Consider the following 12,894-nt stretch of genomic DNA (forward strand, 5'->3'; position numbering starts at 1 on the left):
TAGGGGCAGACAGTCAACTGGTCAACCAGTCGCTATGATGTGCACTGACCACCAGGGGTCAGACAGTCAACTGGTCAACCAGTCGCTATGATGTGCACTAATCACCAGGGGCCAGACGCACTGACTGGTAGGTTAGCTTGTTGCTGGGGTCTGGCCGATCGGACCTGGCAAGACTGGCCAGACACGCTCTGGAGCCCTCCCATGGTCCCTCCTGGGCTGGCCAACCTGCCATGTCCCTCCCAGGCCCCAATTGTGCACCAATGGGGTCCCTCGGCCTGGCCTGTGCCCTCTTGCAATCTGGGACCCCTCAGGGGATGTTGGAGAGCTGGTTTTAACCCGATCCCGCAGGCCAGGCCAAGGGACCCCACTGGTGCACAAATTCGTGCACTGGGCCTCTAGTACAAATATGAAACTCAACAATAAGAGGCACCCTGGCCAGGTAGCTCAGGTGGTTAGAGCATCAGCCTGATACACCAAGGTTGTGGGTTTGATCCCTGCTCACAGCACATACATGAATCAACCAATGAATGCATAAGTAAGTGGAACAACAAATCAATGTGTTTTTCTCTCTCTCCCTCCTCTTTCTCTCTCTAAAATCAATCAATAAAAATTTTTTTAAAGCCTCAACAGTAAGAAAACAACCCAATTTAAAAAGACCAGAACAGACACCAAAGAAGACTATACATGGCAAATCCTATATAATAAAAGGGTAATATGCAGATAGATTGAATGGCAGAACAACCAATGAAAGCATAATATGCTAATGATATGCTAAGGCTGCTCAACCGCTCGCTATGAGACATGCACTGAACATCAGGGGGCAGACAATCAACTGGTCGACCAGTCTCTATGACATGCAATGACCACCAGGGGGCAGATGCTCTGACCGGTAGGTTAGCTTGCTGCCGGGGTCCAGCCTATTGGAACTGAGCCCAATCGGGACTGAGCAAGATGGGCCAGACACGCCCTGGACCCTTCCTGCAGTCCCTCCTCGGCCCGATCGTGCACCGGTGTGGTCCTGTGCCCTCTCACAATCTGGGACCCCTCGGGGAAGGTTGGAGAGCTGGTTTCAGCCCAATCCCACAGGGAGAGTACCAGACACAGGGCTCATGGCTGGTGAGCACTGCTGCAGCAGCGTGAGCCTCAAATGATTGGGACTGATTGGGCAAGCCAGTGGCAGGCACAGTGGGGCCGGGATGAGTGGGAGTGGCAGGCAGGAGCTGCAGGCTGCGTTAGACTACGGGTTTTGGCCTGATCCCTGCAGGCTACCCAGAGGGACCCCACCCATGCACAAATTCGTGCACCTGGCCTCCAGTAAACATATAAAAAGATGGTTAACATGTCACCATAAGGCAACAAATTAAAACAACAGTGAGATACCACTACACACCTATTAAGATCATTAAGATGGCCAAAACCGGTTTGGCTCAGTGGATAGAGCATCGGCCTGCGGACTGAAAGGTCCCAGGTTCGATTCCGGCCAAGGGCATGTACCTGGGTTGTGGGCACATCCCCAGTGGAAGATGTGCAGGAGGCAGCTGGTCGATGTTTCTCTCTCGTCGATGTTTCTAACTCTCTATCTCTCTCCCTTCCTCTCTGTAAAAAATCAATAAAATATATTAAAAAAAAAAAAAGATCATTAAGATGATCAAAGTCCAAAACACCAGTAACATCAAATACTGGTGAGGTTGTGGAGCAACAGAAATTCTCAGACTCATTGCTGGTAGGAATGCAAACTAGTGCAGACCTTTATAAGGTCTGGAAAACAATTTGGCAGTTTCTTACAAATCTAAACATATTCTTACACTATTCAGCAATGAATTGAAAACCTCTGTCTATACAAAAACCTGCACATAGATGTTTATGGCAGTTTTACTCATAATTGAAAGCTACCAAGATGCCCTTCAATAGGTAAATGAACAAACAAATTCCAAACAATGGAATATTATTCAGCAATAAAAAGAAATGAGCTCTCATGCCACAAAGATATGGAGAACCTTAAATGTACATTGCTAAGTTAAAGAAGCCAAGTTAAAGAGACAGTAAAAACATTCATGGTTGTAAGGGGTTTGGGGGAAGGGATGCAGGGATGAATAGGTGGAGCACAGGAAATAACTAGGGCAATGAAACTATTCTGTATAATACTGTAATGGTGGGTAGGTGTCATTACAGATTTGTCAAAACCCACAGACCATACAGCACTGTGATCCCTTTAATAATAATGTATCAATATTGGCTCATCAATTGTAACAAATGCACCAGAATAATGAAAGATGTTAATAATAGGAGAAACTGTGTGTGTATCTGTACTTTCCTTCAATTTTTCTATAAACCTAAAATTGTTCTAAAAAATAAAGCCTATTAATTGTTCTTTTATTTTTAGAGAGAGAGAAGAAGGGAGGGAAGGAGAGGGAGGGAAGAGGGGGAGGGAGGGGGAGAGAGAGAGAGAGGGAAACATAGATTTGTTGTTTCACTTATTTATGCATTAATTGGTCAATTCTTGTATGTGCCTTGACTGGGGATCAAACCTTGGTGTATTGGGACAACACTCTAACCAACCGAGCTACTTGGCTAGGGTTAAAGCCTATTAATTAAAAGTAAACCTTTTCAATAAACTTCTTACCAGGTCTAATGAAGACATTTTCCACAGACAACATTGCTGCTATTGGAAGTAGTAGATCTTCACAGTCCAGAGAAGCAGCCTTTATTACTGCACATGTCAGATGTGGAGGGAGAGGAAATTCTACCATAGACAAACCCAATCTGGTCACATGGCCATTCCTTAATAGAAAAAAAAGTTATTATATCTTTCTACTTTGGGAGAGTACAAATGAAATGCTCATTATTCAGAATAAATCAGATATAATTTAGATTACCTTCAATCACCCCCATAAATTCAATTTAAGAAACATGATACACTGTAGTCATAGATAAGAAAAACATCAAGATAATAAATTCTTTGTTGTCAAGGGCCAGTACATTCAAAATCCTAAACAATGATGCAAAATCAAGTAGTATAATAGAAACAAAATGCTATGGAAACACAGAGGATGTCCTTGAAGTAATGGAAGCAATGAAAGAGTGATAATTACCAAATCCTTCTCCATCACACAATCATGAGAATAAGGATTCTGGCTCTCTTATCATTTTGATATATCCAGCATAATGCCTGGCACTGAAATAGTACTCAGAAATTACTTGTTAAGTAGTACTAATATTGAACAAAATTCATTTTATTGTATAATTTGTAAATTCAGAATTGTGGTGAAAAAAGGCTGAGGACAATTTCTAATTTCAGGTAAAACAATCCACTCAATTCAAACACATTATTTTATACTTATAAGGAAAGTATTAAGAAGCCTATTTTAAAAAGAAATTAACATCTGTTGTGGTCAGGTTTGGGGGGAGGGGTTTTGTTTGGTTGTCTCTTTACCTGTCAATAGCATCACACTGATAAAGTTGTTTAAGGGCTTCCAAAATAAGTCTCTCATTAGGTGGGTCCAAATAAGGAAACCTGTTTACATGAGATATAAAATGAGATCCCATTTCTTGAACACAGTACGATTTTATACAGACTTGAAACTTCCTTTAAAAGGTGTTAGCACTCCTATTTTTCAAATACTCTCTTCTTTTTTTAAGGCATCCTATGATCATGATCAGCATTCAGCAAAAGGAAATTAAGTTTTTCTGAATCATAGTCTTTGATTAATTCGAGAAGCACCTGTTTTTGATCTCCTTAGCTGGAACACGCTCGCCATTCCTCTTATCTGAATCCTGCCCCATTCTTCACAGCCCAATGTCAACTCTATTCTGTTCTTAGTCCACAATTTTATTATAAGTTTATAAAACAATGGAGAAAAATTCACTGAAAGTGGCCAAAAATTACAGAATGTTTAATAGTACTTCAAAATGGCTTTTGATAAAAAGCCAAGTATGTTCAATTAATTTTACCATATTTGCTTTATGTATCTGTATGTACCAATTACTTAATTTCTCCTGAACGCTTAAGGCAAGTTGCAAATACAATGCTTATTCATCCCCAAAATTCTCAGCATGCATCCCCTGAAAATAAGGACATTCTCTTACATAACCACAATACCATTAATAAACATAGAAGAATTAATAATATTCACGAAGGATAACAATGGCATATAACCAAGCATGAATATATATATACATACTTTTAAACAGGAGCAATAGTTACTTGATTATACCAATCTTGTTTCTCCAATGTAACTTAAGCTTACTGAAAGCAAAAAACTACTCCAGTATTACCATTTCTCATAGTGCATAGTACACAAAGCTGGCTCTACCAAAGATGCTACAAAAAACCCCACCATTTTATCTGGAATTATGATCATTATATACCTTTCATAACAGATAAACAGTGGTCACTAAATGACCCAAATAATATCAGCATGAGGCACACCATTAAACCAAGGTTAAAATATGAGCAAGGGCCTGCCTGGCATGGCTCAGTGGTTGAATGTTGAGCTACAAATAAGGAGATCATGGTTCAATTCCAGTCAGAGCACATGCCTGGGTTGCAGGTTCAATCCTCATTAGGTGGTGTGCCAAAGGCAGCCGATCAATTATTCTCTCTCATCATTGATGTTTCTATCTCTCTCCCTCTCCCGTCCTCTCTGAAATCAATTAAAAACATATTTTAAAAAAATATGAGCAAGGGGCCAAATTCTAATAAAGCATCATAAAGAAGCCTTTTGTATGGGTTTACTTGAACCTTGAGATATAGGGATATCTAAGCCAAATACTTCAAAAGGATTTCTGAGAATTAACCAGGCTCCACCCTAACACATTTTCCTTTTTTTAAAAGCTGTCTACATACCTTATAACATCGTGTATGGCAAGGCACTTTAAGGTCAAAACTACAGATGTCAAACTAGTTCTCTTAATCTCAGGGATCACATGGTCGGGCATACACTGGTTCCAAAAATCTTTACTATAGATCCGAAAGCATTTTCCTGAGGAAGTCCTACCAGCTCGACCACTTCGCTGTAACGCCTCACTCCTTAAGAAGAAAGAAAAACGAAAGTCCCTAAAATGTTCAGCATGGAGGAACCTGGAGAGTATTATGCTACGCAAAACAAGCCAGTTAGAGAAAGACAAGTATCTTACTCATGTGGAATCTAATGAACAAAATAAATTGATGAACAAAATAGATCCTGAGACACAGAGGAAAGGAACAGACTGTCAAATCTCAGAGGGAAGGCGGAGGTAGGTGGGTGGGAAGAGATCAACCAAAGAACTTGTATGCACATGGACACAAACAATAGGGTGGTGAAGGCCAGGTGCGGGGGATAGGGGCAGGCTAGAAGGAGACAGTGGGGGGGAAATGGGGAACACATGTAATACTTTCGATAATAAAGATTAAAAAAAATAATGTTCTGTGTTTCCTAAGCAATTCACCTCCCACCCTGAACCAACTAGAAATTATCTAATCCATGGTTCTTTGAACAAAAAGGCGTGACATAGAGACTTACTTTGAAATTGGGACCACCTCCAGGATGTCCAACCCTAATCTGGGATTGTGATTTAACTGCTTCACAAAGCCACCATCTACCACATACCTAAGAAGAATGAAAAGAAGTTAAGTTTCTAGAAAATACGGAAAGAGTTGTTAATTTTCAATCACTATGGAATCTCCTTTTTCACCAAACTAACAACTACATGATGACTTTAATGTTAACTGTAAAACCTGAAAATCAAGAAATTGGAGCTTCAAACATTACTGCTGGAAATATAAAATGGTTCAGCCAATGTAATGTGGAAAAAGGTTTGACGGTTCCTCAAAATGTTAAACACAGAATTACCATGTGACCCAGAAATCCATTCCTAAGTAAGCACCCCAAAGAACTGAAAACAGGACTCAACACATACTTGTAGATGTATGTTCATAGCAGCACTGTTTGTAAGAACCAAAAGGTAGAAACAACCTAAATGTCCATGGCCCATTAAGAAATGAACAGATGCATAAATTATGGTATCTATATATATAAAGCCTAAGTGACTGTTCGACCAGTAGCTATGTCATCCACTGACCACCAGGGGGCAGATGCTCAACGCACAGGAATGAAAACATGGAACAGACTGATGAATCTCAGAGGGAAGGGGGGAGGGTGAGAAGAGATTAACCAAAGATCTTATATGCATACTAGAGGGGTGGGGTCCCTCAGCCTGGCCTGCGGGGATTGGGCTGAAATCAGCAGTCTGACATCTCCCAAGGAGGCCCGGAGTGTGAGAGGGCACAGGCCAGCCCGAGGGACGCCACCAGTGCACGAATCCGTGCACCGGGCCTCTAGTATACATATAATGGCATATATGTCATATTCTGAGTTACTGTTTAAAGTGTACAGGATTTTATTCTGGGGTGATAAAAATGTTTTAAAACTAGAAAGAGTTGCCCTAGCTTGTTTGGCTCAGTGGATAGAGCGTTGTCCTGCAGACTGAAGGGCCCTGGGTTCTATTCCAATCAAGGGCACATGCCTGGGTTTGGGCTCAATCCCAGTGGTGGGCATGCAGAAGACAGCCAACCAATGATTCTCTCTCATCATTGATCAGCTGAACAATGATTCCCTCATATCACTGATGTTTCTATCTCTCTCTACCTCTCCCTTCCTCTCTGAAATCAATAAAATAATTAAAAATTTAAAAATTATATACTAAAATACTTTTTAAAAAACTAAATAGAGTTGGTGGTTGCACAACGTTGTAAATGTACTAAATACTACTTAATTGTTCAGTGTTAAATGTTAATTTTATGTTCTACGAAACTGAGCCCAGCCGCTGTGATTTAGTGGTTATCATCGACCCATGAACCAGAAGGTCATGGTTCGATTCCCAGTTGGGGCACATGCCCTGGGCACATGTGGGCTCGATCCTAGGGGATGTGCACGGGGCAGCCGATCAATGATTCTCTGTCAACATCGATGCTTCTATTTCTCTCTCCCTCTCCCTTCCTCTCTGAAACCAATAAAAAATATACTTAATAAAAGAAAAAAAAAGAGTGAACATAAATATAATATGCACTTCCTACTCCATTTTCCTATTTATTGCAATCAATAATTACAAAAATGATAGGTGACTTCAAATTAAGCAGGTGAGAAGGGAATTAGTGGAGGGCACGGAGAAGCAAACTCAATGTTTTATGATTAGCTAAGTGGCTTTCTTGGCTTTAAAAGAATTTTTTAAAGTTGTACCTGATTCCATCTATTGTCAAAGATGTTGCAGAAATATTAGTGGATATGACACATTTTCTAATTCCAGGTGGAGGTGGCAAAAATATTCTCCTCTGTTGATCTAAAACATATGTAAAAGGAAAATACTAATTTATAACATGCATTTGTCAAACTAGTTTTGAAAAAGTAACTTCTTTCCATTATGAGTTATATTCTCTTCACCTCTTTAATTATCTTGAATTCAAAATATAATAGCAAAACTATTTTTCCTCACCTTTCACTGTTAAGGTTTCTAGATCCATGGACTCAGTTTATTATTGCTAAAATAAACCCTACAGCAGACACCTTTATGTAGGTCATAGCTCCCTTTGAGAATATTTTAAAACGATGTACCTCCTCTCCATTAAAAGACTCATTTGTACACACATACAAAATTTTCAAACAATTCCCATTTAAGGGCTACAGATTAAGGACCTCTCTCTGCCTTAAAGACTGATTAGCTAAGTAGTTTTTACTTTTTCAGTGTCTGCCCAACGCATGACTACCTCTCTAAACAAGTACACCACACCCATTTCCACTACCCACACTCTGAAGGGTGGGCCACAGCAGCAATGCTTATAGGATGGTACTTGCTCTGATTTATAGCACCAAGGATAAACATCTCCCCCAAGTTAGGCCAATCTGATTCTCCTATGAATTTGGAAGAAGGTCCAAGAGATGCTCACTTTGATTAGGCTAGTTTCTTGCAAAGAGGAAAAGTAAACTTGTCATAGGAAAATGACTAAAGAAAGTGAAGGGCAGGAATCTAGTCTAAAGAGAGAGAAAAATGAATCAGACTTGAGAGTTAACAAGAGAGTATTTCTGAGTTCCTGGCACTCCCTGGCCTTAAGAGGCCTGGGTGTAAATTAAGTAGAAAAATGGATTTGGCCTTTAAGGATAAAAATTGAAATTTTCAGACAATCCGACAGAAAAAGCAAATCACTTACAGGGAAGGGGAAAAAAATCAGGCTGGCCTCAGACGCCTCCACAGCAACATTCAATGCCAGAAGACAACTGGACAACGTCTACCAATTTCTAAGGAAAAGAAAGTGTGACCCAAGAACATAAAATCCAGCCAAGATGTACTTCAAGTAAAAAGGCAAAAGCCAGACATTCTCTAACATAAAAGAGCAATAAAAGAATAGTACTCGAGCCCAGCTGGCATGGCTCAGTGGCTGAGCATTGACCTATGAACTAGGAGGTCATGATTTGATTCCTGGTCAGAGTACATGCCAAGGTTGTGGGGCGTGCAGGAGGCAGCTGATCAATGATTCTCTCTCATCACTGATGTTTCTATCCCTCTCCTTCTCCTTTCCTCCCTGAAATAAACAAAAATAATTATTAAAACAAAACACTCAAGAGCCCTTCTATTTTAAAAAAGTTAACAAAAGTAAGCCAATCTAAAGTTAACCAAAAGTAACGTAGGAATGAAAAAAAAAGTTTAAAAAAAATTGATGGTAAACACTAAATACATCAGAATAATATAATAACAAAAATTAGAAGAGGATATAGAAGAGTAAAAGTATTTAAGTCCTCATCAGATAAGTAAACAGGTAAGCTCTCTAATCAAATATGTTCTGAAAGAAGATACTAACTTCAGCTTAATATTTTTCATCTTGCTAAACTTTAAAGCAAACTTTTATAAAATATTATCTCATGTGGTAAAGATTAACTTGAAGTTTAATAATTCCTTCAAGTAAATTCAAGTAAAATTAAATATATTTTTAAAAAATAGTGCCCTGGCAGAGTAGCTTAGTTGGTAAGAACATCCTCCCAATATGCCAAGGCTACAGGTTTGATCCCTAGTCAGGGCACATACAAGAATCAACCAATGGCCCTGACCGGTTTGGCTCAGTGGATGGGGCGTTGGCCTGTGGACTGAAGGGTCCCAGGAGGGTCCTGGGTTCAACCCGTCAAGGGCACGTACCTTGGTTGCAGGTGCCTCGGGCCCTGGCCCTGGTCGGAGGCAACCAATCGATGTGTTTCTCTCACATCGATGTTGCTCTCTGTCTTTCCCTCTCTCTTCCACTCTCCCTAAAAATCAATGGAAAAATATCCTTGGGTGAGGATTAACAAATAAATAAATAAATAAAAATAAAAACAAATAAAAATATATTTAAATGTATGAAGAAAAAGTCCAGAACAATATATCTCAAAATGTTAATAGTGATTAGTACTTAACCATGTTAGTGGAATCTAAGTTTAAGTAATTTTCTTACTTTGCTGATTATTTTTTAAGTATGTATTTCTTTATAAGCCAAAAAAATATTTTCTCATTTGGGGAAGTTCCACACAGAATAGAAGTTTTTATGTGAAGCTTACTAATCTTATTCCCCTACACCAGGGGTTTTCAAACTATGGCCCGCGGGCCACATGCATATACAAATATTGTATTTGTTCCCGTTTTGGTTTTTTACTTCAAAATAAGATATGTGCAGTGTGCATAGGAATTTGTTCATAGTTTTTTTTTAAACTATAGTCCGGCCCTCCAACGGTCTGAGGGACAGTGAACTGGCCCCCTGTTTAAAAAGTTTGAGGACCCCTGCCCTACACCTTTAATCTTAACATTTAAAGAAACTATTGTAAACAAAGCAAATTCTAGTTACCTACCATATTGAGGTAATGTCTTTGTTTTTCCAGAAGAAAACTATTTGAGGATTTATGTACTAATCTAAGCAAGCAGTTTTCCTCTTTTAAAATGTTGTACATTAATTCAAGGTAAAACTCCTTTGGAAACGCATACTGTCTTATCACCCACTACCAAGTAAATAACCAGTTATCAAATACAGGTATACCATGTGACATCAGGGACAACACTTAGCCTCTACTGTAAAATAAAGAAGTCTGACTATGCAAGACCATATAGTATATGTATGTGTGTGTGTGTGTGCGTGCATGTGTGTGCGTTTTTCTAGAGAAAGGGCCCATGGCTTTTATTACCATTTTAAAAGAATCTGAGACCCTACCCTCTAAAAGAGACTAAGAAGCGCTGAAATCGATCATTACTTTTAGTGCTAAAATTGTCTAATTCCATGCAAATATTTGTCACTTATGTAAAAACAGGCATATTTCAGTTCATACCTTTTTGTGGGGTTCAGCTTTCCCTGGATGCATGACAAATCTGAGAAACTACAATACCCCGAACCAAGGAAGGAAGTCAGAAGAGCAAAGAGGTTTGAGAGAAACAAGAAAAAGGTTCTAATCATAGCATTTGTTGAAAATCCTGCAGAAAGTAAAAAATCTGGAACTCAGTCTAACAAGTATTTAATGAGGACTTTTTCAAAATATTGTACTTGCCTTCAAGAGGTTCACAATCTCTTTGAGAGGATGAGACAACCACAACACGAGGTAGAATGTGGTAAGTGCCACAAAAGGTACAGCAAAGCATGAGGTTCCAAATGAGGAAGAGATCACAGCGAGTTGTGAGGAGGGAAACGGGGAAAAATTTTTATGGAGTTGGTGAAACAAAATAGCAGGATTTCAGCCAGTGAGAGGGGAGAAGAGAGAAAAGAGACGTTCAAGTTAAGGAAATAGCAAACAGTCACCAAAAAAGATGTGGGAGGAAAAGGATTTAAAAAATCCCACAGCACTTCTAGCTTGAGAGAATGTCACAAAGGGTGGCGTTGGGAAGTTCAGCCCAGGGAGCGGGATTGTGTAACCTCGGCAGCAGAAAGGACCCCACAGCACCTCTTCGTACCTGACAGATGAGAATTTTTTCTGCCAGTTAACAACATACTTTAAGGTGTCTCTTTAAAACACTCAGCCACCCTCATGACTAGGCCAGAAATAAGCAAATATAAAATATCCACATTATAATTTTTACTGATTCACTAAACTTAGACATGGGTTATTTTTGAACTCCCTTCCTACAGGCTACAAGCAGGAAACCCTTCTTCCTTCTCCTCACTCCCCAGTTCAAGTTTTCTGTTCCTGAAATAAAGGAAGTAACATAACAGTGTCTTTCCCCACCACCCAAAATAGCAATAATAAAGAAAAAAATTGCTGTATTGTATTAAGCAGGTTTAAAAAGAAAGCCTAAGGGCCCAGGAACCTGACACTCTCCCTATCTTGTCTAATTCCACCTCACCCATTACTTAGTGCATCCGCTCCATTGAATGCTGCTTTGCACTGTTATAAACTGCTGTAATTAAAACTATTATGCTCGCCCTACCTGGTTTGGTGCAGTGGGCTCAAGGGTCCTGGGTTTGATTCCAGTCAAGGGCACATGCCTGGGTGTGGCTCGATCCCCAGTTAGGGGCATGCAGGAGGCAGCCAATCAATGATTCTCTTTCATCATTGATATTTCTATCTCTCCCTCTCCCTTCTTCTCTGAAATCAATAAAAGTATATTAAAAAAAAAAAAACCTATTATGCTCATAATGGATCGCCAGTAGCTTGCACTTATAGTGCCGTTGGAACCAGAAAGGAAACTAAAATAAATACAACCCTTCAGTAATGGCTCTACTCACACCCAGCCCCACATCTTTACTGTGTGCATATGCACTGGGAATTAAGGCTGAAAGCAGGTTGCAGTCGTGCTGGAAGGATACTGTATGGCAACTTAATAAGCTGGCACTTTAATTTAGTCGGGAATGACAGCTGAAGGCACCCAACAGGATACTGACACAAGCAGAGCTGTGCTGCTGGGAGATCAGCACTGCACACGGGATGGCCAATGAAATCAGGGAAAACCGATTAGCAGGCTATGGTAACAACGCAGAAAGGCAAACTAAGGATCCCAAATCTAACAATGATAATGAAAAACTAAAAAGAATGAGAGATCTGGATAAGACAAGGGTAAAGAAAAACTGCAGGAGTTGCCACCTGTTTGGATTGAATGATCTAGGTCAGTGGTCGGCTAACTCATTAGTCAACAGAGCCAAATATCAACAGTACAAGGATTAAAATTTCTTTTGAGAGCCAAATTTTTTAAACTTAAACTATATAGGTAGGTACATTGTTATTAACTTAATTAGGGTACTCCGAAGGCTTAGGAAGAGCCACCCTCAAGGGGCCAAAGAGCCGCATGTGGCTCGCGAGCCGCAGTTTGCCGACTACAGATCTAGATAATAACAAGCATAAGACCAGAAAACCAAGTTAAGAGACCCAGGAGGTCTAGGCTGCAGGAGTGAGTCTGAACTAGAGAGCACTTTCAGGAATCGTCCACAGAGAAGTGAAAGGTGAATCCTAGGATCCAATTTCACCAAAACACATTTTTAAGAAAACAGCAAGCTACGAATGAAACTAGAAAGTAGTCACATTTAGAAGGGAACAAAGGCTGGAGAAAGTGGAAAGGCAGAAGCCTTAGAGAAAGATTGCTCAGGAGAACTAGATGATTAAATAGTATCCCAAAAGAACATTTCAGAGACCTATTATTGTCATCACAAAATCAAAATACATCATGGCCATGAGATTTGAGAAATAAGTCACTAGCAACCTTTAACAGTATAAGAACTGGATTTCAGGATGCTAAACAAGAAGCAAGAGCAGATACAGAACGTTATTTTCAATGTGGTAATAAGGAGGAAAGAATAGCCCTAGCTGGTTTAGCTCAGTGGATAGAATCGGCCTGCAGACTTAAGGGTCCTGGTTTCGATTCCGGTCAAGGGCACATGCCCGGGTTGCTGGCTCGACCCCCCGGGGGGGGGGGGGCGGGGGG

The 12,894-nt window shown here is 40.0% G+C and overlaps 1 protein-coding gene across 1 annotated transcript in view; it reads right to left on the bottom strand.

The window, feature by feature from the left end:
• The window catches only part of DHX40 (DEAH-box helicase 40), a 38,345-nt gene that overhangs the window by 17,227 nt on the left and 8,224 nt on the right, over positions 1-12,894 (bottom strand). The window contains exons 8-12 of the mRNA XM_006770244.2: positions 7,218-7,317; positions 5,502-5,588; positions 4,847-5,029; positions 3,434-3,514; positions 2,624-2,781 (exon numbers count right to left, since the gene is read on the bottom strand). Coding sequence (XP_006770307.1) covers positions 2,624-2,781; positions 3,434-3,514; positions 4,847-5,029; positions 5,502-5,588; positions 7,218-7,317 — 609 coding nt within the window. The remainder of the gene's footprint in view (positions 1-2,623; positions 2,782-3,433; positions 3,515-4,846; positions 5,030-5,501; positions 5,589-7,217; positions 7,318-12,894) is intronic.

Source organism: Myotis davidii, unplaced genomic scaffold (genome assembly GCF_000327345.1).
Source record: "Myotis davidii unplaced genomic scaffold, ASM32734v1 scaffold684, whole genome shotgun sequence".
NCBI lineage: Eukaryota > Metazoa > Chordata > Mammalia > Chiroptera > Vespertilionidae > Myotis > Myotis davidii.